At 50.9% G+C, this 25,338-nt stretch overlaps 1 protein-coding gene across 1 annotated transcript in view; it reads left to right on the forward strand.

The window, feature by feature from the left end:
- Positions 1-5,498: 5,498 nt before the first annotated feature.
- SLC18A2 (solute carrier family 18 member A2) overlaps positions 5,499-25,338 on the forward strand; it is a 28,652-nt gene continuing 8,812 nt past the window's right edge. The window contains exons 1-12 of the mRNA XM_016142512.2: positions 5,499-5,570; positions 5,965-6,099; positions 7,137-7,488; positions 15,335-15,393; positions 15,687-15,770; positions 16,024-16,116; positions 16,477-16,566; positions 16,653-16,696; positions 16,768-16,828; positions 18,428-18,523; positions 24,848-24,926; positions 25,125-25,176. Coding sequence (XP_015997998.1) covers positions 5,979-6,099; positions 7,137-7,488; positions 15,335-15,393; positions 15,687-15,770; positions 16,024-16,116; positions 16,477-16,566; positions 16,653-16,696; positions 16,768-16,828; positions 18,428-18,523; positions 24,848-24,926; positions 25,125-25,176 — 1,131 coding nt within the window. The 5' untranslated portion in view covers positions 5,499-5,570; positions 5,965-5,978. The remainder of the gene's footprint in view (positions 5,571-5,964; positions 6,100-7,136; positions 7,489-15,334; positions 15,394-15,686; positions 15,771-16,023; positions 16,117-16,476; positions 16,567-16,652; positions 16,697-16,767; positions 16,829-18,427; positions 18,524-24,847; positions 24,927-25,124; positions 25,177-25,338) is intronic.

Below are 25,338 nucleotides of genomic sequence, written 5' to 3' on the forward strand. Positions count from 1 at the left end.
TTTTTTTTTGTCTGGGTGTTCCATCGGTTGTTGAGAAAGTCTCCCATTTAGACTGTGAAATTGCCTTTTTCTCCCTTTAATTCTGTCTGGTTTTGTTTCACATATTTGACGCTCTATTATTGAGTACATGTACATTATAATTTTATGTCTTCTTATCAAACTGATCACTTTTATCCCTATGAAAGCTCCTTTTCTGTATCTCTGAAGTTTGTTTTGAAATCTATTTTATCCGATATTAATATAGTCAGTCAGTCTTCTTAGGCTTAGAGTTTATATGATATATTATTTCCCACCATTTACTTTCGAACTTCTTGTGTCCTTATATATAAAGAATGTTATCTTATTCAGACAGCAGAGTTCAGACTATTTTTTAAAATTCATCCTGACAATTTCTTTTAGTAGCGTCCATTACCCTTTATGTATTTGATCTATCATTTTATTTTTAGTTTTCTACTTGAGCCCTCTGATGTTTTGTCCTGTTCCTCCTTTCCTGCCTTTTAAAATTATTGGAATACTTTATAGAATTCCATTTAATTTTAATTTTCCTCTTAGCTGTTTTGCTATTTTTCCTCGTATTATTTTTACAGTGTTTGCGTGAAAGATTGCAACATGCATCCTTAGCTTTTTGCAGGCCACTTACAGTTAGTGATGTACTCTTCACATGGAATATAGAAATCTGCCACTTTGGAGCCCGATAACCACTCTCGTCCTTTAAGTTAGAGTTGTTATAAGTAATACCTCTACATGTGTCATAAATCCCTCAAGACAGTGTTATAATTTTAAGCAGTGAAAGCTTTATAAAGAAAATAAAGAGGAGAGGCAAAGAACAAAACAAGACCAAAAAAAAAAAATCCCTGAGTCTTTTGCATTGAGCAGATATTTACCTTTCCTGATGCTCCTTGTTCTTTTCCGAGGATCTGGGTTTCCATCTGCCCCCACGTCCCTTCAGTCTGGCGTAGACAGAGCACAGCCCTGCCAGCCCCTGAGAGACGTGGCTCACGTGTGGCCTCCGTGCTCAGGACAGTCAATTCCGTCCTGAAAACCTTTGTTCAGGGGGATCTTCCTGTCCGGACAGTGGAGTTGATCCTCTGCCTCAGTTCTGAGCGTGCTACGGCCGCCAGTCCCCGCAAGGCCCAATTCTTGGTTTATTTCCACTTGCCTGCCTTGTCCCACATCCCCTCTCCCGGGTCCAGCTCCACGAAGGCATCATCCACTCCGTTGTGTGAATACATCCCCTGGAACAGGGACCTTGCTCCGTGCGCTTCTAATGAACCAGCAGAGAATCCTGTGCAGAGCTGGCTCTCCGCTCCCCCGTTTCCTACTCTCGACTTCTCAGATCTGCGAGCAGACACGCAGGTGAGCCGCTCTGTCCTTTTACCGGCCACGTGGCGCTCCTGCACATTTCGCTTATTTATTCCCTAGTGATGGAGACTGAGGTCGCCTCCAACTCTGCAGCAGGCAACACTGCAATGACTATCCTTGTCCTTGTCCCCTCAGGACTCAAGGAGGGATTTCCCTGAGATGGGGAGAGAGATTGCCGGAGCAGAGGGGGCAGCCTGACAACATTCCACCGAGCACTCCTGATGGCTCTCCAGGAAGGGTCCCCACTTGCTCACATCTTCAACAACAAATGGCATTTGCTCGACTACCCGATCGTTGCCGTGATGTAGTGCTATACCTCACTGTCGTTTTAATTGGCATTCTCTGATTATTAGCGTCTGTCTCTTCATGAGCCTGGTAGTCATTTGGCCTTCCCCTCCCACAGACTGCTTGTTGCACCCTGTGCCCGGCAGTCCCCGGGGTGTCCCATCACCCTTCCCTACCCACGTGTTAACTAGGATATCAGGTTTTGCTGGCCTGTGTCTCTTCAGGATGCCTTTGTTTTTGTTCAGCTCTGCTCTGACCTATTATTTGTGTTTCACAGCTTAATGCCCAGGAGATACTTATTTCCGAGTCCTCCGGTGGGCGGAGAATCTACCCCATGGACCACCAACACCTTTTTTGTCCTTAGCACTTTTATTGTCCCAATGCCAGAGGACACTAGATGAGTATGAGCATCTGCCACGTGCCGGGCACTTTGCAAAGATCATCCCCTTTCACCCCCATAATAACTCTGCGAGGGGGGCCTCTCACCATACTTGAGTGACAGATGAGAAACTGAGGCACGTACAAGTCTGGTAATGGGCCCAAAGTCACATAACTCACAAAAGTGACCCAGCCAGGATGCTATCTATAGCTTAAATTCATGTTAGCTTATCTCGCATAACACTTACTTCAAATAACTGCTATGGTCCAGGCAGCTCCTTGCTTTATCATTCCTAAACTATGAAATTGTGCAGAAAAAAAGTCAACCTTGGTGGTACTTGTGAAACTTTCCAATACCTTGTGTTTGAAAGGAAGGGGCAGAGGCAGGGGTCTGGATGGCTGAGCTCCCCAGCTCGAGTTCTGGGGGAGAGCAAATCAATGTGGTCACTGGGGTGCTTCCTCAAAGCCTTTTGTTTGAGGGGGGTCTCCAGTGGGGGAAAGAGAGAGAGACAGGGATGAACCTTCCTGACTCTTGTCTCTGTTACATTGTCCTGAGGCAGAGAAGCAATCAGGGACAATACTGGCATCTCCCATGGAGGCTCTAAAAATCCTCTCCCCACCCACTTCATTAAGTAATATACTTCTGATACAATTTTTCTTTTCGTGATAGGTCATTATTTAACTATATGTATTTAATAATTATTTATCCAAATTTATATTATGTGTATAATGCCTTTATCATTTATATACTACTAATAATAATTTATATACTACTTTATCATTTACATACTACTCAATCCTAAAGGGAACTTTAAAACTTAAGAGCCTTATGACCATACGGAAAAAAAATTAAAATGTAATGCATATGTATGTATTTGTTACAGTTTATGCAATAGATAAGGCGATAAAGAATTTAATTGATAAAAACATTACAGCTGGATAAAATTCTGTTGGAAGTGGGATTCGAATATACTTTGAAAGTATAAAGGAAACAATATAAATTTTTCGACTGTTAAAGAGAACCTTGTTGATATTTGTAAGTATAACAGTGGTTTTGCATTCTTATATTATTTACATTTTCTTGGGTACATTTAAAAGAGAGTTATAATGGTTTTACATAAAGGCCAACATATATAATATCCTCCAAACTATTTAAATTTATGATTTAAGAAAAAAAAACATTTTTGATGCCAACTGAAAATAGTGCGAGGCATACAGCTTTTTAAAAATTCTTTTAGGGGCTGCCCACAAAACGTTTGAAGACTCTGGTGTAGACCACGGAGCTCCAGGGGTGGAGACGGATCAGGAGGAGGGGGCACAGAAATCGTCATTGTCCCAGGCACCATCTTCTTCCAGCCGGCTGGGCCCCAGCCGGCGCGGCTTCTTGTGTTCACCATCGTAGCATTGCGACCAGAATGCGCAAGCAGCCCGAAAGCGGGGATTCGGTCTGTCTGGGCCGTTACTGTGGCCACAGAATCAACCGTAGTGCCTGGCGCCTAGTAAGCACTCAACAGACATTTGGTGGGTGGATGAATGGCCGACGCTGAGCTCTCATTCTCTGAGGGATGCCTGTACTTTCCCGTTTAATTCGTAAAACAACCCCGTAATAGGTCCAATCGGTAGCTCCATTTCAGAGATGAGGAAACTAAGGCATGGAGAGGGGGCATAACCGGCCCAGGGTCACTAGTCAAGGAAGCAGCGGGCTGTGACCCAGGCATCTTGGCCAGAGCCCTTAACCACGACACCTCTCTGCACCGGGGAATGTGGGGGCAGGGCTGCATCCTTGGGTCCCCAAACCCCGGGCACGTTGGGGGACTCCGTGAATGCGATACCCTTCACAGCCATCTTAAACAGCTCCCGCCATCTCCTCTCTCTTCCTGAGTGGGTTTCCTCCTCTCCTCCCTATTTAATATTTAAGTCACACATATCCTGGGACGTCCCGGAGTCCCCACGTTCCTGACCTACTTACTTATCCAAGCATGTTCCTCGCGTCAGGGGCAGCGATGGGCTGCCCAGGAGATGTCTAAGTCGGAGGAGGGGCGTGGGAGCAGCGCACAGCGCTGGCTGCCCTGGGCGGACTGCTGCTGACCAGCCAGACATTAATAAAATAAGGCCTGACTCCAGCGCCGAGAGGCTGAGAGAGGCAGGACAGCGTTCATTCTAAGTGGCTTTCCAGGAAAATGCCACCTGCTCCTGCCCCCCAGAAGGGCCCCCAAAGCGGCATCAGCTGTGTCAGGAATGTCTGCTTGTGTCTCTTCTGTTTATAAAACAGGGGAACTTGGCAGTCAAACGTGGACCCTTACTTGTAGGTAGTGAGGATTACCGCTCCAGATCAGCCCCGGACAGGCACTCTGCCTGCCAGTCATCTTTCTTCTTCTCCTTTCTATGTTTTAAATTAAATGTATGGGGGGGGTAACATTGGTGAATGACATTACATGAGTTTCAGGTGCGCGACTTTATGAAACGGCACCTGTATTTTCTGTTGTGTGCTCACCACCCAAAGCCTAGTCTCCTTCCATCACAGTCACGGTCCGGCCGGCCCCCTTTATCCTCTTCTACCCAACCCCCCCCCCCCCCCCCCCCCCCCCCCGCCGTAACCACCACCCTCTTGCCCGTATCCACCAGTTTGTGCGCTTTTCTGTCTGTTCCTTTTTGTTTTACATGCCACAAAGAAGCGAAATGACGTGGTTGTCCTTTTCCGTTTGGCTAATTGCACCTTAACACAATACTCTCAAGAGCCAAACGGCAATATTTCTTTTCTTTTTTTTAATAGCTGAGCAGTATTGCACTGCACACATGACACATGCACCGCATCTTTATCCAGCCACCCAGTCCTCTCTTCCCGTTTCCACATCACCAGCCCGCAGGTACCCAAGGACGCGAGGCTCGAAGACTCCCAGTGGCACCTGCCTCAGGCTCCGGACGCGGGAGAGGAGAGGGGTGGCGGGGTGTAGAGAGATGTCTTCAGGAAAGAGAGATGTGTCCCTGGCTCCCAACTCCCCCCACCCCCCCCCCCCCGCTCCCCTGCCACCCCGGGCCACCCACTAGCCCTCATGCCCTCCCTCACGGCCAGTCTCAGAACAGCGGGGGTCACAGAGCAGCCCAGATGAGAGCACTGATCCCTGGCTCCTCATCTTGGCTCCTGCCCCTTCGCCCCCGGGACCCTTGACCCCTCCCCTTGGAGGCCCTGATTTCTTCCTTCTGCGCCTCAGCCGCTTCACGCGGGCCGAGGACCCCAGGGCGCGCGGCCAGGTGCAGGGGCGGTCGAGGGTCTGGCGCTCAGGGCGCCTCAGGACCCGGCCAGCTCCGGGTCAGGACGCAGAGCCCCGCAGGGCGGCGCGGGTCCGGGCGGGGGCGGAGGCGAGGGCGGCGGCCCCTCCCGCTCCCCAGCCCCCCGCCTCCGCTCCGCGCCGGCCGTGACGTCAGAGCCGGACCCGCTAAACGGAGCGGCGGCGGCGGGCAGCTGGGGCGGAGACTGCGACCCGCAGGCGCCTGGACGGACGGAGCCCGCGGCGGCAGGACAGGCAGCCAGCGGCGACCCCGAGGTAACGACGACCCGGGGCGGGCGGAGCGCAGGGGAAGCCCCCCGAGCGCCGCGCGCGGGGTCCGGGCGGCCGGGGCGAGCCGGCGCGTGGGGCGCACGGTGCGCGGGGTCCCGCGGAGCCTTCTGCGCGCGCAGTGGTAGCAGCGGGACCCTTGCGGGGTGACCCAGGGCGGGACGGCACCCCGCGCGCCCCAGGGGCGGGCGGCGACGGCGCTCGTGGGCGTTATTAACCAGGAGCACAGGTACGGACGAGGACGCACGCACCGCAGGTGAGCCGGAGGTGGGATGCGGAGACTCGCCCGCGCCATCCCTTTCGCGGCCTGGGAATTCTGAGCCCTTGGGGGTGGGGGAACCCCCGGCCCGCGGAGGCCCCTCACGCCCCGCCGCGCCCGCAGCGGAGCCCCAAGCCATGGCCCTGAGCGAGTGGGCGCTGCCCCGCCGGCTGCTGGAGACCCGGCACTCCCGGAGACTCATTCTGTTCATCGTGTTCCTCGCGCTGCTGCTGGACAACATGCTGCTCACCGTCGTGGGTACGTAGGGACCGGCCCTCCTCTGGCGGCGCCCTTTCCCTGGGCGCCCCGCGTCCCCACGCCGTCAGGGCCGGGAAAGTTGCAGAACACGCTTAGCAACAATAACATCCCCCAAAAAGGCCGGGCGCGCTCGGGCTCGTTGGAGCTGCGTTTGTGGCTTCGTTTCCCTGGTGGTCAGGTCAGAAATGTGACGTCCGATAAAACCCAGAACTTGTGTTTCCTCCTGATAATTTCTTGCTTCCCCCTGCTCACTTTCTCCGAAATGAAAAAGGCGTCTGTTAAAGACTGGTAACTTCCCAGAGTTCAAAGTAATGTTATAATAATTAGTATGCAGGGTAAATAATTCGGCGTAACATTTAAAGGTCCTCCCAAATGGCCCTCCCCGAAAGGAAGTGCCATTTCAGTATACCGTATCAGTGAATGACTCGAGCTGGAAACATTTCAGGACCGTTTCAAGAGCAATTTGAACAGTGTTGGTTTTAGCTCTTTTCCTATAATGGGTTTTTGAAAAAAACTCATTGAAACCTAGGTCTCTTAATTAACCACTTTAACAGCAAAGTATTTGGCATGCTTTTCCTTAAAAATATCCTGATTTTTAATCAATACAAAAACGATTTTTTTATTTGGACTCCCAGGGCTGGGTTATTTCCCATCTCTCCGTGTGCAGGTTCTTTGGAGAGAGTTTCAGAGCATCAGATAGGTTTTCATGCCAAGGATTTTCGGAGTCCTGTGGAGAAACCCCATAATGAGGCCCCCCTCCCCCTCCCCCAAGGCGGGGGTCTCTGAGACTGCTCCCTCCGGCACAGCCACTGGCCCTGAGAGCAGGCGGTACAGCCTCAGCCTCATGGGGCTTCGTCCTCTCTGTGGAGCTAAGCAGTGTGAGATTGTTCCCGTGTCTGTGTGCGGGGGTCCCATCCCTGGGGAAGACACAGCACCTCTCTGGGTCTCCTTTGGGATTGGACGTGACTGCAGTTTTCCTGGCATTTGTCCCAGGGAGAGTTTCAGTGCAGTCACCATCTTCCCGTTCCTGTCCCCAGTTCCCATCATCCCAAGTTACCTGTACAGCATTACGCACGAGAAAAATGCAACAGAAATCCAGACAGCGAAGCCACCGCTCACGGCCTCCAGCTCAGGCAGCTTCCAGAGCATCTTCTCCTATTATGACAACTCCACCATGGCCACCCGGAATAGCACCGGAGACCTTCAGGCGGGGCTGCTGCCTAAGGTCACCACACAGCGCATGGTGACTAACACATCCACCGCCCCTTCCAACTGTCCCAGTGAAGACAAAGACCTCCTGAATGAAAACGTGCAAGTTGGCCTGTTGTTCGCCTCCAAAGCCACCGTCCAGCTCCTCACCAACCCATTCATAGGACTGTTGACTAACAGGTAGGTTATGTTATTTTGGTCAAAGAGTTTTGTATTTATAGTGTTCCAAGCTCATTTCTTCCAGGATTTTGTTTTCCAGTCCTTTATCAGAGTCTGGGAACCAGTGGAAGGTGAGCTGAGGAAAAAAATCCAATTCCTTCTTCTTGTGTTTCTGTCCATAATTATAACTTCCCATTCGTTGGGGCTTCTCATTGCTACCTCTGCTGTGTAACATGTAAGAAAATGTGACAACAGAATAAAGAGGCCCTCCCTGGGAGGGAGAACTTTTGATTTTGTCTAAAAGCTGGATTTCGTCATCTAATCCTCTGTGCTATGCAGCTTTCTCTTCCGCTTCTGGGCAGGCACCTCTTTCTAGAAAGCCAAGGTGATTTCCTTAGAGTTGAGTGGGGAATGTGAGCAAAGTCCGGACATGTTACGGAGGTGAAAGTCTTAGCTGGCACCAAGGTCACGGGCAGTGTGACAGGTTTCCCCTGCCAGTTACTGAACTGTGTCCACGTGCACACAGGGAAGAGAATCGAGGCTGTTTTCTGGATAATTAAAACGAGCTAATAATGCCTAACTAAACTAAACTAGCTTTGTGTTAACGTGGACGTTCTGGATTTTGTTGGACCCCCGTTATTTTGAATAATTGTTCACATCTCCATTGTTGGTGGCCTTCTGGCAAGTGTTTGTTCTTCTCCAGCCGCGGTGGCCCCGCTCTGCCTGGTACTTGGAGGCTCAAAGCATAGGACGGACCTTGCAGTAGAGGGGAGGGGAGTTAGCTGCAAGGAGAGGGGGCAGGTAAGCAGAGTAGCCCCAAATGAGAAATGCAAAAACTGGCAGAGAGGGTGGTGCCCAGAGTCCTACCTGTGCACCAGGCCTAGAAACTTGAGCAGAGACCAAAGTCTAGAGATGGAAAAGGGAACAGGGGAACGTGGTAAATTACACAAATGTCTAACCGCTGCGCCGTTCACCGGAAACTAACGTAAAATATCAAAGGTCAACTGGAATTGAAAAGTAAAAATTAAAAAAATGATAATAAAGAGCACAGGGAGGAGAGTGGCGTGAGCTGCGGAGGGCAGGAAGGGGACCGGGTGGCGAGCCTGGGTGCCAGGCCGGAAATGTGTGGAGTTTTGTTGTGGGGCTGCTTGGAGGCCACTAGACGTTCCAAAGCCAAGTTTAAAATTCAGTGAGCCAGCCCCCGTTGGAAGCGGGTCTGCCCTGCACCCAGGCTTTGGCCTCGGGAGGGGAGAAGGCAGGACCAGCAGGGCCCTTTGTTCAGATATTAAGCATTTCAAGATGGCAACACCAGAGCCTTAAATCAAGCCTGGTTCTCAAAGTGGGGGTGGCTCTGGGCAGTGGGAGTCGGGTGGGGGGGAGGAAGGCCCAGAGAGGGTACAGAGATCTTTCTTCCTGTAGCACGAGCCGCCCTCAGACATCTGGAGGTTGCCAGTAACGTACCCATGACCAGTCGGACGGAAGTACATTTCAAACTTCAGTAATTTGTTTTTCCGGATTGTGTAGTGTCATTGAGTCAGTCTGAACAATCCTAAGCCACGTCCAGCTGTCCAGTGTGTGTGGAGCACTAAGCAAATTAACTCAGCGATAGCAGCCTGACCGTGAGCCCACCAGGGAGTGTCATTAGCAAGGTGACATTCAGGGGCTTCTCTGCTCCTTAGGAGGAAAACCCAATAGTCCTCAGTAGTTGCAGGGTGGTTTTGTTTCTTGTTTGAGGAACAAGAACACTTCTTAAACTGCATCTGGTGTAATTACAGAGAACAGCTCAGGGTTTTGTATTCTGAGAAAGCAAACAGCTCAAATGCTATATAGGAAAATTGAGGACATTATTATAATAATGCCTTGCCAGCCACTTGGGCGTGGATGTTACTAGCTTTATAATGTAATGCTTAGAAACTCAGCTGAAGTGATGTGAGTATTCCAATCTTCCAAGTGCAAATGACGAATGAAAAGCGTTTAAAAAATCCCATTCTTGTGTTTAATGCTTTGTTAATTCCATGAGGAAGAAGCTTGTTTATATCGAGTTAGGACTTTTCCCCTATTAAATACTCCAAGTGCTTTGACACTGCTGAGCCACCAAGGCTCATATTTAAGGCTCTGAAAAAAAGAAATTGCCTTCTGAGAGAAACCTAACTTCGGTTTGCGACCTGTGAAATTTAGTTTATTCTAATGGTGAGTAATCCACTTTTGAGTTTATCTAGAGCAAAATTTTAAACCCTCAATGGTCCCCTCAGCTACCCAGCAAATTGAAAAATAAAAACTACTTCATCTTTTAGTGCTACGTTATAATGTGGAAATGTAAATAGATTTTAATATTGACCTAGAACAATCCAGTGAACTCTGTCCCTCCCCAAATGACCATGATTTGTAATTTATCTGTTATTTTTACAAGCCCGGTGGACATGAACCTGGGGACTTTGCAGCATTTCTGGACACTCCATGGCTCTGCCTAGACAAGTAATAAATACATTACGATTTCCTTTCCAGAATCTTCCCTTCTCTGCTCTTGCAAGTCGTCTTTGATGTAATTTGTGCCAGTTGCATCCTCAGTTACGGACAAGATGTGTGATTCACGTTTCCAGTGTCGTAAACAAGTGTGTTTTATAAAGCATTTTACAGTCGGTTAATATGTTTTTGATCGAAGAGTGGTCGAAAACCTTACCCGGTAACTCATGTTTTCAGTGTTGTAAACAAGTGTGTTTCAAACAGCATTTAACAATAGTTGGTTAATATGTTTCTAATCAAGGAGTAGTAAAGAACATGGAACATCAGAGCTTGAAGGGATTGTAGCAAAGGCTTTTGGGTCAGTCCTAGGATTTTATAGGCAAAAGATTCGCTGTTTTTTGGGGTGACAGCATTTGCCCGTGGCGGTGGTAAGACACTGTCCAGATGTCTTCTTCCCTTTCCGTTCTTTCCACCTCCTTACTGTTACACAGTTCGTATGTTTGCCTACTAAAAATCAATACTGCAGGTCAACATCAGGCTGTCTTTCATCTACTCTGGTGGTACCAGGCTGCACGAGTAAAAGCCCAAAGGGTGAGTTGTTGATTGTTATTTTTAATCAATACGCAGGGAGTTTAGAAAAAATCAGCCCAGTTTTTGGGACAAGGACCTTCCCTCACCTCCTTGGCCCTAAAAATGATGTTTCCAGCCCCTGATGCGAGCTGGTCCAGGTTCCCAGCATCTCTGCAGTGCTTCTGACAGTGGGGAAAAGGAAGGTCTCCCGCATCCCCACGGATGTGGGGGGAGCTACCTACAGACAGGCTGCTTGGAGCCGCTGGTTTGCAAAGCGGGACCCTCACTGCAGTGAGATACTTCATATCGCTGAACACAGGTGGCAGCCCCACCTCCCATTTTAAAACCCAGAACCCCACGTTCATGGTCATGATGTCGCCTTGTGATTAGTTTTCGTGGGTGGGGGATTCAAGAAGCAGGCTTCCGGGGTGTTCTTTTAAATGCCAATCCCTGAAAGTAAAAAATTACGGTTCTTGGGAAGCATGTAAGTGTTCATCTGGCCACTTACATGGTACAAGTAATTTCTCTTTCACTTACTCTTCCAGTACTATATTTTTACTGAAAAATACGTGACCGGATAGGGAGCAAAGGACCTTTGGTTTTTGGCAGGCGTGGTGATCATATATCCAGGAGCACTCCAAAGCCCGCAGATGCCTTGGTTGCCTTGACTTCTGTCTTTGAGGCTTGCGTGACTTATTTTATAATTCCAGTCTATCCATTTTCCGACTGCATTGCGTGTCAAAGGGGGTAGAGAAGGCATTCTGCTAGCAACGTCTGTTATCATTTGGCCCAGCAAGTGAATTTTAGACATTCGCACACACGAAAGGAATGCTCCAGGCAGGCACACAACTTGAAAACGCCTGTACACGTCTCCGTCCACGAGTCCGGTTACGAACGCGGCATCGTGGTCTTCGCTCACGAAGCACGAGGCTTATGTAGTTGCATTTTTAGAGCCAAAAGACACGCCGGACGGAATGGGTGACCAGGGAAAGGGTTAACTCCGTGTGCCGGGGCAGTTCCCTGGCCTTCCTCCTCAGCTCTCTTTGTCTCAGTGGTCTGCTTTCTATCAAGCCGGTGACAGTGGCTTAATTTATTTCCATAGTTACCTAGTATATTCGAAAGCCGGTTATTTTTCCTCGCAAATCGTAGCTAACATCTGAATGACAAGGAGGAAGCCACAGGGCATGAAATCGCTACGAAATCTACTGTGGTTTTTTTTTTTTTTTCCCCCTCCAGCTTCAGCCAGTTGGTCTGAAGTGGGCTCTGTAGGAAGAAGCAGTGACCTTTTCAGCTTCTCGGTAGACAGGAAAAGCAGCTGTTCCGTCCCCGGCATTGGTAGGGTGGTGTGACGGAGACTTTGCCTCTGAAATCAGGAGAAGCTGGCCATGCACTGGGCATTCTTCATGGGGACAAAGCCCCCACATGAGCTGTGTGTCAGGTGACGCGGACCGCCCAGGGCTCACGTAATGCCCCGCACATCTAATAGCTGAAAAAGACGACAGACCCGCAGGCTGCCCCTGGTTTTGTTTGCAAAATGATGGCCAATAAACGTCCTAGCGCATCCCGCAAATTTAAAATGCCCTCCCATCTCCTGACGCTCACTTGCCTTCTAGAAGCCGCTGGGATAATTGCGAAGGGAGGCGTCGCCTCTTATCTCTCCCGGTGACAGTCTGCATCCTGTTCTGTGTCTTTGCTTTCATCACTGAGCCCGGCAGAGGGAACCAAGGCCTCAGGAAGCCCGAGAAGGGAGCTCACGGACTCTCCGTGGCAGAGATAAACTAGTTAGTACAGTCAGAGAACAAGCATTGATTGTCAGCGATGATTTAGGGGCAGGAGGTTTCTCCGCTGCTCTGTAGGCGTGGGTGAGGACCAACACTTTCACTGTTTTGCGCTTTTTTTTTCTAGGGATTCAGTCTGTGGTTTTTAGTGTCATTGCCATTGGCTCGACGGCTCCCTGATGCTCGGTGGGGAATGACCGTGGCCTGCTGGGATGACTCACCAGGGACGATAATGGGATATCGGGTCGAACGTTTGCCACATCAGGTCTGCCTCTGCTTGGCGCTGCTTTAATTGAGATGACAGTGACTTGGGAGGCTGACTCAGATGTTTATGACTAATAGCAGTTGAGGTTCCGTTTATTTAGGAGACATTCTGGGGAAGGGGAAAGGGCGCTGGAGATCTGCCCGTCCCTCAGTGGTCCTGGGGCCTGAGGTGACCTCCTCCTGAGGCGGGTGCTCAGGAGGCCAGACGAGGGTGAAGGTGGACGTTCAGGAGCTGTTGCCTTTGCGTTGAGGCCGAGCGCCAGGGGAAGAGCCTGCCCGGCACCTTCCACGGGCCGGGCCAGGCCTGTCAGCGGCTTTGCCGGAGTGGGAGATACAGGGCACACGTGCCTGGTACTGAGCAGGAGGCAGCGTGAGCCCCGTGGTACCCGGGCGTTTGGCTTGCTCTGCGACTGGGTGAGCCACTCCATCTCTGAACCTCGCTTTCTCATCCAAGAGGAGGGTTTGCACTGGCCCATTTTTGAGTGTCTTTCCAAATTTGCCATTTGCTTATCCAATGCTTTATTAAAATCCCAAATAAATTAAAACAAACAAACAAACAACAGCAGCTATGGTGTTTTTAAAGGAAACAGTGCCTGGACTGGGTAAAAGGAATCCTCCATGAGCACTGAGCCCCTTTGGTGTGGAGCCGCTTGTTTTAAATGAAACTGCAGACCCCCCGTTCCGCTCAACCCATGCCAACCTGTGCTCCTGTGACCGAAGTGTGTGCCAGCAGGACCTGGTGCACCTTAGACACTGCAGGTATGCTCACCGCCCTGAGTTTGGGGCGAGTTACTTAAATTTCCTGAGCCTCAACATGGGGATAATGCCAGCTACCTCGCAGAACCGCTGTGACGATCACAGGTCACTCTGCCCGGTTGTTCCCAACCAGCAGTCTCAGGGAGCACCGGGGCCTCCTGGTGAGCGGGAGCCCACCCCAGCTGTGTCCTGCCAGGTGCTCTGGGCCAGTGGCCAGGCTCCAGGCCGGGCACAGGTATCACTGGTGTTCCAGCAGCTCCGACGCCTGTGTGGTTTTCCAGGGAGTACACGGAAAGGGGGGAGGAGCCTCAGCTTGTCGCAGGGCGGCTGCAGGTATCGTCACATGCCTGTTATTCCCCTAGACGTGCAGTAGTTGCTGAGAAAAATAAGCTGCCTGTGGGTTCTCTCCTCTGAGCCTTCTGGAAGTTTCCTTATTCGTCATCCAGCTGTGCTGTGTAGGACCTGGTGTTGTGACTTGAGTTTCTTTCGCCCATGCGAATCAAGAGCACAGAGCAGTCAGCTCTGGACTAGCCGAGAGAAGAAAAGCTGCCATTTCGTGGCCGCCTAAATGGCAGTTCAGAGCCCCAGCGTCTCTCCCTGGCGACCTCGAGCCCTGCTTGATGCATTACGAGTTCATCTCAGGTCACAGGAGGGGAATCTGTGTGGGTGTGTGGCAGGGGGGCTGTCCGGGAATCTGTCCTGATTTCGAGATATGCTTTGGTTTCTGAATGCGCATGAAGCAGTTAAAAGGAAAGAGGAGTATGGCCGGGAGAGTCACTGGAAAGGCTGCATTCAGAGCCACGTGTTCCTTTAGGCTGCCAGAGGAGGCAGTAGGGTTTGCAAGGAAAAGTCCTGGACCGGATGGAACGGCTCCTGGGGAAATAAGCCTTAGGATGTTTGACAAGTCACTTTTGCCTCAGTTTCCTTATCTGTGAAGTGGGGAGGTGGCCAGGCTGACTGGTGTAAGTGCTTGGAGAATTGGGTGTAACCATTAAATGAAGGTATTGTTATCTTGATTTTTTTATTCAGTCCTGAGAGAGGAGAGCTCAGGGTTTTGGTCCTCACTTGGTTCCCCTCCAGGATCTGGAGGAACCAAGGCCAGGGGGACGCGGGGCCTGGAAATGCTCAGGGCTGTTCCGGGTTGATGCAGACCTCCCAGAGGGCGGTGGCTCAGCCAGGGGTGGCCCCCCCTTTGGGGCAGGGAGACCAGGAAGCCGCCTTCACCCTCCTGCCCCTTCCACGTGGCAGGGACCGAGCTGTCTGCTTAATAGCCAGAAGCAGAAGGAAAGAAGGAACAGAATGAGCGAGGAAAAGAAATGTCCGAAGCACCTTTTGTGTTCCACGTCTCATTCTACACTCCCTGGTGCTGAGAGGTGGGCCGTGGGAGGCTCTCTGACGGGAGCCTTGCCCAGGTTAAGTGGCAGAGCCAGATGTCCAGCCAGGGGTGAGATACAGAAAGCCCAGGTCATCCCCCCGTCCCTGTCCTCCTGGTGGAAGAGCCCTGTACAGATGATGGTCTGTGGGATTTTTGCACAGAAAACAAGGCCTGTCTTTCTCGGCTGGCCGCCTCAGGGTCCACACGAGGACAGGTTTGAAAAATCTTCTTGCTGCCTAATGCCTCTTGGATGTGGTGTGGTCGCAGCCGAATCCCTTGACGACCTTTTACTGGAATCATTTGATTGCAGTTGTCCTTTCGGCAAAGCTCTAGCAAAGACTGTAATTAAAGAGATAATAACAATAACGGAAACCGGGGCCGCATATTTTGGACGTGGTCCCAGTCGCTTGCCAGTACTGTGTTAACAAGTTGTCGCAGAGGGGTTTCCGTTCAGAGTGGGGAGTGCATACGTGTGTTCACATTCTAAGACGGCCAAACACGAAAAGGTCACGTAGGAAGAACCAACCGCATGAATTTTTGGAACAGTTGACCAAACGCTTATCTCTGCCTGATCCCAAAGGGCGAGCAGGAGAGCCTCAGCAAAAAGCCTTAGGAAAACACGAGGCGGCCACCGGATTTTCCTCGCGGTTTTGTTTTGCAGAATCGGGTATCCAATTCCAATGTTCGCGGGATTCTGCATCATGTTCGTCTCAACGATTAGTAAGTGTCCGACCTTTGCCTCTCAAGTATGTTCATGGGATGGGCTGTGCTGGCCACGAACTGGGGATTGAGAGCACAGCCTGGGAGGTGGGGGGGGGTGCGGGGCGGGGGGTATTGGCAGACACCGCAGCAAGGGGTGGATAGAGAGGGGTCTTCATGGGGCACGAGCACAGAAACACGGCATCGGGTTGTGTGTCGGGGGCGGGGGCTTCGGAGATGCTGCAGTTCGCGGCGTCTGGGCCCCGCGTCCGCTGGCCCGCGGTGACGCGGGGCCTGGCCCGCTCTCCCGGCAGTGTTCGCCTTCTCCAGCAGCTACGCCTTCCTGCTGATCGCCAGGTCCCTGCAAGGCATCGGCTCCTCCTGCTCCTCTGTAGCTGGTAGGTGTGGAACTCACAGTGTCCGGGGGCTTCCGTCTGTGGCAGGTGCCACCAGCATCGCCCCGGCTGGCCGGCCCCTCCTGTAATGAGCCGGGTAATGTGGGTGGTGTTGGTCGGTGATGGGTTCTCAGCAAGGTGCTCGCCTCCTCCTTGGATTCTGCTTGGTCTTCTGTTTTCATTAACGGGCCAGGGACGGGTTCACGCCTAGTCTGGGGAGGGACGGCCGGTCACGACCACTTCTTCACCCGCGCAGGAATGGGCATGCTGGCCAGCGTGTACACGGACGACGAAGAGAGAGGCAACGCCATGGGGATCGCCCTGGGAGGCCTGGCCATGGGGGTCTTGGGTAAGGTGCACCGCGGAGGTGACCGGGAGCCTGTGCGGTGCTGGACAGCGCCGGTGTCCCCCCAAGTCCATGTGTTTCCTACTTTTCATGGAGCCTTAGAAAAATGGTGGAACCTTCCCGACCTTGTCTCTCTCTCCGATCTTTACTTTGAGGGTGACCTTTATAGAGTCCTGCCCACGTGCCACGTATAAAACTGCTCGGAGGAAGTTGTCAGGGCAACTCAACGCTACCGAAGGGAACTGAGGGCGGCCCCCTCGAGTAGTGTTTAAAACAAAGCCGAGGCAGGGAACAGACGGCTGGCCCGGCGGGGTGGGGGCGCCGTCCCGGGCCCTGGCACGGCCCCTCTCCTCTTCCTCGCAGTGGGCCCCCCCTTTGGGAGTGTGTTCTACGAGTTCGTGGGGAAGACGGCTCCGTTCCTGGTGCTGGCTGCCCTGGTGCTGTTGGATGGAGGTGAGTCCACGCGGGCGACTTCGCCGTGACCTGGGCACCTGTGTCGGCAGGGGCTCGGGGCCACACCTTCTGTTCTTCTCCCGTAGCCATTCAGCTCTTTGTGCTCCAGCCGTCCCGGGTGCAGCCAGAGGTAAGCAGCAGGGAGAGGAGGGCACTGCGGCGGCCACGTTGACTGTCCTTACCCCTGTCTTCTCCTGACAGAGCCAGAAGGGGACACCACTAACCACCCTGCTGAAGGACCCCTACATCCTCATCGCCGCAGGTGGGCACCACGCCCACCCCCGCCCCCAGTCCCCCTGGCTCTTCTCAGCCCCATGGTGCGGGGCGGATGGCAAGGGGCAGTGTTCATTTTGCCGCTGGAGACACTGGGTTGTAGAAAAGCATGAAAAGGCACGAAGAGGGACGCGGCTTCACAGTGTAGCGGTTAGCACGTCTGCTCTGCCCCTGGGAGGAGGGGGTGTGCGGTGAGAGATGGCGGCCCAGAGACGGGGCGCCCCGCACCGTGGGGCAGACATCAGGGCAGCTGTGCAGCCTGGGCCCCTCCTGCCTCTGTCTGTCTTTGACCCTCACTGTTTTGCGTGGAGGGAGATACAGAGAGCCACCTAGCACTGAATGTCTGGCCGTCAGCAGGTCCGGACAGCCTTGACTGGGCGTACTGGGGGCCCGGTGATGTCTCATTTGTACCAGAGGAATTTTAAGTCATGGAGTGAAGGGCACTCCATGCGACTCAGGGCCACGTGGGGAAGCAGCCGCTGTGGTCAGGAGGCAGAAAGGGGCAGGGGGAGGCCCAGTCCAGCCTTTGCTGGAGCGCCCATGGGACGTGCAAGGCAGGGCGGGTAAACGGCTCAGCGCTGGCTGGTTTCGTCCTGGCAGCCCGCAGGCCTGGGGGCTGTCCTGGTTGCCTGGCCCCTGCCCGAGTGGATTTAGGGCAGAGGAATCTGGTTTGGCGTGTCAGAGCTAGGAGGGGTTCACAGCATGGGCTCTAGGGCACAGGGGAGATGTGAACAATGCTGGCAGTTAGTTTGGCCCTGGAATTTATGTGAAAGAGACAAATACAGAATCCCAGAAAACACAGAGCAGGTGGGTGAGGGGAGTCTGGTCATTTCAGCTTCGTTTTTGTGTTCCGCCTGTAAATGTCACAAAGAATGAAAAAACCTTTCTTCATTGCATGAGCACCGCAATCCTGATTGCACATGCTTCTTCGAATCGAGAATTTAGCAAATTAGAGGGCACAGCACAGGAAGTTCCCAGAATGATGGAACAGTCCTGGGTGTCTTTTTCCAGATTGTTCCTCATTTGCAATGGGCTCTGGTTAACAGAGTGATGCCTTATATACGTAGTTGATTTTTAAAAAAACATCTCACAACAGCACATCCGTACTGAACGTGCTGGATTCCAGGGGCACCCCAGGGTGTCACCAGAGATGTCCGTGTTCACTGCACAGTAAAACTTAGGTGCAGCAGCCTCGGGCGCCCCAGTCTGCATGGTCTGGAAGTGGCCTCCGTTGCTGGGTGGCCTCCAGCAAGTTACTTCATTAATAAACTGGAACGCCCTTTCTTCGTTAATAAATTGGGAAGGGTAAACCCAATGATCTCTAAGGCTCACTTCAGTTTTAAACTTTATGACTCTGGGATTCTCGTAGTTAAAATTAATAATAAAGTAATAATAATAAGTTATAAAAACCAAATCCTTCTCACTGTCCCCTCGATCTGTATTTACCGTTTTCTTAGAAAGTAGAAGTTCTGGGTATCCAGGCTGATTGTGCTGGCTGTGGGCACATAGGGTTTAACTGTGTTTGGAAACCGAAGGGGACACTCGAGACCCCAGAGGGACGCACACTAACCCTCTCGCTCCCTTAAAGGGTCCATCTGCTTTGCAAACATGGGGATCGCCATCCTGGAGCCGGCCCTGCCCATCTGGATGATGGAGACCATGTGTTCCCGCAAGTGGCAGCTGGGTAAGCCTAGCTAGGGGCAGGCGCTTCCGATTCTGGAACTTCTGTCTCCGGGGCGGGTCTCATCATTGCGGCTCTGCCGAGCTGCAGGTACCAACCAGGATGATACCGTTAGACACCCCATGGGGTCAGGGCTTAGGACAGCAGTGAGATTTGGGGTCTGTTTCGGCTCCATTTTCTGGGTCGTCCTCGATCAATGCAGAATTCACACAGAGGCAGCAGACCTGGTTAGAAAGGAGAGCAGAATGCATTCGGCATGTCCCCACGTTTCTGGGCTGGACTAGTTACATTAACTATACGCGGGTAGAAATAAAATTTGTGCGGAAGATGAACAACGAACTCAGTTTTAAAGAGGATGAAGTTTTGAAAGTATTTTTCATTTAAAAAGTGGCAGAGGCTTACTATAAAAAAAAAAAGTACGCAGACCGAAGAAGTGAAGAGCTCACGTTCACCTTCGCCGTCTCCCAGGCCTGCCCTGGGTGACGTGCAGTGTTAACAGTTCTGTGTGTCTTTTCCCGGACGGCTCTGCATTTATCTTGAGAAATGCTTAAACACCCGACCAAAGTGGAGTCTTACTGTCTACATCGCCGCCTGCGTTTCAGTGTCAGAAAGGGTGGATTTGCTTCCCAAAGCTCGTGAGATTTTAATTTTTAGCAAAGTTACAGGGGCACACTCTCCGAGTTCAGCAGCAGTACAAGGATTTCAACGAGGAAAACGGCAGTCGTGGCTTCGTGCCGGCCCATCTCCAGCCCCTTCCTTCACATGTGATCATCTCCGCCTCTTTTAGTTGTTTCTTCTGCGAATTTCTTTTATGCCTCTCACAGGCGTACACTCCTGTTTTTTAACTTTCCAATTGTCCACCAGCTTTCTAATATAGATGAGAATCGAAAGCCATTATGAGACCACCTGAAAAGATCGAACAACCAACTCACATCTTCTCACCTTCTGTTCTTCTACAACAGTCATATCTCAGTTGTCGACCCGATTGGCATTCAGTATGGACCTTATGGTGACTGTAAACATTGCTCAAAGATGAGCTGTGCTGATTTCTTTTTACACACTTTCGTTTTCCCTGGAGTTGGTAGTTACCGTGTCTTTCCATTTTCTGTTTTCTGCCTAGTATCATTTATAACTATCCTCCGAACTTGCCGGCAGAGATAAAAGACCCTTTAAATGTGGTCAAAGTGCATCAGCTGACCTCACCTCTCTGTGTCTCTGCTCGTTTGTGGATGGGTCACTCTGTCCTCCTGTTCCAGTTTCGATTTGTTGTCTAGGTCTTCCTGGGACTTCCCTCTTCCAGTGTCTGGGCTGCTTCTTTGCCTCTCTGTTTCCCGTATCCTTCCGTATTCCTCTCTCTAGCTTTCCTCCCTCATTATGATGCAGCACGTCCTCCGGCAGCTTCCGGAGAGACGGTGGATGGCGGCGGGTCAGGTTCTCTGAGACCTCGTGTATCTGCAAACAATGACTCTCATCTCACGTTTGGTTGATTTAGTCGGTTCGGGTATGCAATTTTTGGTTGGAAATCGTTTTCCTTCAGAATTTTGAGGTCACCGTCTTATTGTCTTCTAGCCTCCAGGGGTGCCATTGGGGAGGCCAGCGTCTTTCGCTCTCCCCACCTTCTGTAGAAGCTCGAAGGACGTTCTCTCCCTCTGCAGGTTATGAGCGTCCGTGGTGGCGATCTGCAGCTGGGTCTCTTCCTCCACTGTGCTGGGCACTGCTGAGTCAGCCTGTTCCCTTGGGACACCTGCTTTTAGTTCCAAGAAGCTTCTTGTATTTCTGTAATCCTTCCCCCTTCTCCATTTTCTCTCTCCTCTTTTATTGGTGCTCTGGTTGGTTGGATGTTGGACCTCTACATGTTATCCTTTTCCTTCCTTACCTTGCCTTTTATTATTTCCGTTGATTTCTTCATCTTCTAAACTGTTGAATTTTTATCATCAGTATCATTAGACCTTAAAGTCGCAGAGCCCCTTTGCGTTTACTCTGCATGGTTTTGCATGTACATGTTTGTGTGGCTGGGGCCTGGGGGTCGAAATAACACCCTCCTACTGTGTAGTGGGGTGACTCCCACGCCCTTTCCATTTCAGCCTTTTGTATTATCCCCTCTCTCGGGGCTGCCGAGGGGGCCTTGAGCCTTTTCAGTTCAGTTTCTCTAAAGAAACCGTCTCCCGTCAGGGTGAGCGATTGAGAGGGTGGGGGCAGGAACGGCTCTTAAAAAAGCCTTTTGGCTCTCTTTTTTTGTGGACTGCTTCAGCCCTCGGCCTTACACTCTTGGTACCTGGAGCCTCCTGTTTCTGGACTTTCTACGTTCTGAGTCGGAAAGGGTTTCACTTCGTGTTGGCTGTTCTGTGTGCAGGTAGAAGGTTCCAGGCTTCTCCGTTGTGCCCGTCACTGCAGTCAGTTCCTTCGCCAGCTCTTCCCTCTTACTGCTTTTTCTCTTCTTGCATTTCGTCTGTCTTGGGGCCTAAAAAGGAGGGTCTGTAGTTTCCTTGTGCTCTTTTAATAGATTTAAATGGAATTTGGAATGGGAGTGGAGGAAAATCTATAGATTAAATGGGCCCTCTTTAACTGGACGCCCATAATTCATTTTAATGATAGCATATTGTTCTATTTTAAGGTTATATCATACATTTTTAACCAGTCCCTGTTGTTGAACATTTGAGTTCCACTTTTTTCGTTCGAAACAATACTGCGGCGAGATACCCTTTACGTGTGTTCCTGTTCACGTTTGGAAGTATATTTGTAGGGCAGATTCCTAAAAGTCAAGTGGACGTTTTGGGATCTGGTAGCGTTGCACAAACACAGGCATGATCCGTCTTTCCCAGTGGAGTGTGCGATTTATCATTTTGATCTATTTTAGCCATATCTATTTCCTCTGCTGCGAATTTCTTATTAATGTGCTTTGCCCATTTTTCCTCCCGAGTTATTTGTCCTTTTTGAAATGATTTTAGGTGTTTTTTCTAGATTAAGATAGCAATCCTTCGTTAGATGTTTCACACATTTTGACCTTGGTTCGTTGTATGTCTTCTGATTTTATCGATGGCGGTTTGTTTTTTTTTGGCTCACAGAACGTTCGACCTACCGTTAGTCAGATGTAGCAGTCTTCCTCTTGACGTCACTGTCACTTAGTCAAGTGCAAAATGGCTTGTCTCATGCCAAGATCGCTTTTCACCCATGTTTTCCTCTAATAAATTTACGATGTGTTTTTTAGATCTTGGATTTACATGGAGTTAATTTCGTCATAGGGCGCGCAATAGGGATCTGGCGCTGCTGTTTTCCGTGTGGCCTATGGCCAGTCAGTTGTCCCAGGGCCAGGAGTCCTTGTTAGTCTGATTTCTCGCATCTCTCTGATGTTCAGAATGACTGTTCTTGGGCCTGCTTCTGGATCACCTCTTCCGTTCCATTCGTCTGCTCGTATTCTTGCGTCAATAGCTTCGTATTTATATCCTTTAGCTTTAGAATACCATTTACTATCTGGAAGGCTAGTCTCTGCACACATACCCTTTTCTTTAAGAATTTATAGCTTTTCCTTCCTCGAGATTTATTTTTTCAATTTTTTTTTCAATTTACACACAGGTATCTTCAAATGGTGGAGACTCTTGGTTCTGAATTAAGTCGACATTTTCCGTGCCCCCAGCCTTCCTCAGGCGACCTTAATTTCTCTCAGGCGCTTGGCCCTCAGCAACGGTGTCTGGCCAGACGCTGCCTCCTACTGCAGACTCGTCCCCACTCTTCCTGCCTCAGGACAGTCCGCCTGGCCTGAGCGCCAGGCCTTCTGGGTGGCGCGTTGAATCGCTGTGTTCTTTCATCAAATAGTCCTTCATTAAAAGGCCTCAGGTGGCTGGAGGAGGTGCCGGCAAATGGGGAGGGACCGCTAATGGGTGTGAGGTTTCTTTTTGAGATGGTGATGGTCGTAGAACCCTATGAGTACACTAAAAACGTGTGAATTATGTGACAAAACAAAGCGAAAACAAGCCTCAGGCAACAAAAGTCATTTAGTGTGTGTGGGGGGGGAGGAGATTGTTGGAGCTAAATTGAGGCTGATCCTTTGACAGAAAATGTAGCTCTGAACTTCTTGGCAGTGGGGACAACAGAGGGAACCCAGACCCTCAAAGCTCCAAAAGGGAGCATCGCACTTTGCTGGTGGATGGACGTTTGCTGACCCCGAGTTAGCGAATAGTGGGTTTGCCAAAGATGGGGAGATGCTCCGTGTCTTGTGGCTGGCACCGGAAGCTGTTCTTCCCGATTTCCTGTCTCTCAGGTGCCTGTGCTGGTTTGGGGCTCCAGGTGTTTTCAGGAGGTGCCCTCTGTTTGGCGGTCGGTGGCCGTGAGTGGCACCCCACGTGGCTTTGCAGCACTCCGGGGCTCAGATGCTTTGCTGATGTTTCTGAAGTTTTCGCTTCACTGACTTACAGCCCTAATCGAATGTGTCTGTGCCCTGTGCAGGGCACGGAAGCTACGTTGTCCTCTCCCTTCCCAGACACAGCCTGAAGCTTTCCTTATAAAGTCTTTAAAGTCACTCAGAGGCCCTGGGCCATCTGGACTAAACAGCAGGCCAGCGGCCGTGTAGATTTTGTCAGGGGAGCCTCTGATGGGGCTTACCACCCAGGCCACGTGTTCACAGTGCTCCCAGTGAGATGGCCCTTCCTCGCCTCAGGGATGGACTCGGGTTTAAGAGAATCGCTTTTCCATGCCCGTTTGTGGCATTGTGTCCAGTGTGAGGGGAGACACCTCACCTCATGTGGCCTCTGTGAGCCTTGCTGAGAAGGACTGTTCCCCTGAGGCGAGGACGCAGCGCCGAGAGGGGGTGCAGCCCTTGGCCCGCGGCCCCGGCCGCTCACCCCCTCCTGTCTGTCCAGGGTCTTCGTGAGCCCTTCCCACCGCACTGTGAAAAGGGAGCCCGGTCCGCCCTGAAGCTCCCCGCATCCTTTCTGGAGAAAGACCGTGAACTCTGAAGTCAGAGCAGAACACTCTCGCGAGCTGCCCGGGTGGCGCATGGTGTCTTTTGCTGAGCTCGTAGGACCCATCGTTTCGAAGTCCCCTCTGTGCTGGGGCTTCATGTTCCTCCGCCTTCCTGGGGGTTCGGCGGTTCGCATTCGCTTCCAGAGGCACAGCGAGAGGCCGGTGTATTCTGGAAGAGGCAAGATGACACTTGTGCGCTGGCGAGCTGCCTGGGCAGGAAAGACCCCCGGGCCCTGTGCGTTCTGAGCGCAGTGGGCACCTGCTGACCACCTGGTCTCTCCCCTACATGCGTGATATGCAGTCAGATGACTGACAGCCAAACAACTTCCCCCATTTGTGGGCAAAGTTCAGAATCAAATCTGGTATATCTGATTTTTAAAGAAAAACACTGGAGTTTTGAACACTAAGTTTGAAAAGCTATGTTTTAGAGATTGTCCATTTGCCCTAATAATGGATGGGGACCTAGAGAGCTGATGGGGACAAATCCCCTGGCATCCAAGCCTGGCCTGACATGAGTAGGCCTTTCTGTTCACAGCAGAGGGTACGGTTGAGGCAGCCACTGCCACCAGCAGCTGGACATCAGCTCGCACGTGACCTGGGCTTGCCAGGTCCCTCTCCTGGATGAGCATTAAAACCTGTATGCGAAAATTTCAGTCATGTATAACTTAGCCACAGAAAATGACCACACAGACATTTATTTACTTTTTGGACATGGAACGATGTTAATAAAGCTGATTGAAAAAAGCAGGATGTAGAACAGTAGGTATAATCCCATTTTTTTAGGAAAAAACAAAAAACAAAAAATCTTGTGCACACACGCTTATTTATGTGCACATAAACTTATAAGAGAAAATAACAGTGGTGATTATCTGAGTGATAAGCTTTGGGATAATTTTAACTTTTTCCCTTTGGCCTTATCTTAATGTTCCCTAATATTTTCCATGCCTGTTTTCTTCTGCCGTACAAAATAACGAAGGGGGTTGGGGGCAGGGGAGGTGGGGGACAGGCGCAGGATGCCCCCGCTGCTCACGGATGTGGCATGGCAGGAGCCCTGCTCCGGTAGTCAGGAGCTGCTGGTGTCGGTCCATCCGTGTTTGAAGCTCGCCACCAGGCAGGGATGGAGGGGAGATGAAGCAGCTGATAGAGAAATGAGTTTCATTTCGGGGGTGTCTGCGGCTCCGCGCGGTCGGCTAAGCCGTGTGGGGTCCAGCCCGGAGCCGGCAGGCACCGGATATTAGCACCTCGGGTGCAGGCCACAGGGCTTAATTTCATCCACTGTAATCACCACGGCGGTGTCTACAATTATTAGTTTTTCTAACGTTTGACTGGTATCAGTCCTGATAAGGGGTCCTTTTCATAAATGTACAGGCATTGCTTTCTTGCCGGCGAGCATCTCTTATCTCATTGGAACCAATATTTTTGGGATCCTCGCACACAAAATGGGGAGGTAAGATGAGATGAAAGCAACGTTCACTCTGTTCTTATACTGTCATTCTTCAAAAAAAAAAAAAAAAATTCCGTGCGCGTCTGTCCTGGCTGTTACAAGTCACCGTTATGCTTGCCATTGAAAATTCGGAGGGTGGGGGGGTGGGGGTGGTGGGGAAGGGTCGTTATTCAGTGATGGTGCTCTTTTGTTTTTTGATAGGTGGCTTTGTGCTCTGCTGGGGATGATAATTGTCGGAATCAGCATTTTAAGTGTGAGTAAAAGATGACATTTAACCAGTGGAGACAGTCTGTAAATAAAACTTTTGCTTCAGGCAAGAATTACCAAGAAATATTTGATAGCAGTTTGAATTTTGTTGATACTGAGTTTTATTACATCTTCCATTTTCTTCTAATTTTTTTTTCTAATTTTTTGT

This window comes from Rousettus aegyptiacus, unplaced genomic scaffold, assembly GCF_014176215.1.
Source record: "Rousettus aegyptiacus isolate mRouAeg1 unplaced genomic scaffold, mRouAeg1.p scaffold_m13_p_6, whole genome shotgun sequence".
NCBI lineage: Eukaryota > Metazoa > Chordata > Mammalia > Chiroptera > Pteropodidae > Rousettus > Rousettus aegyptiacus.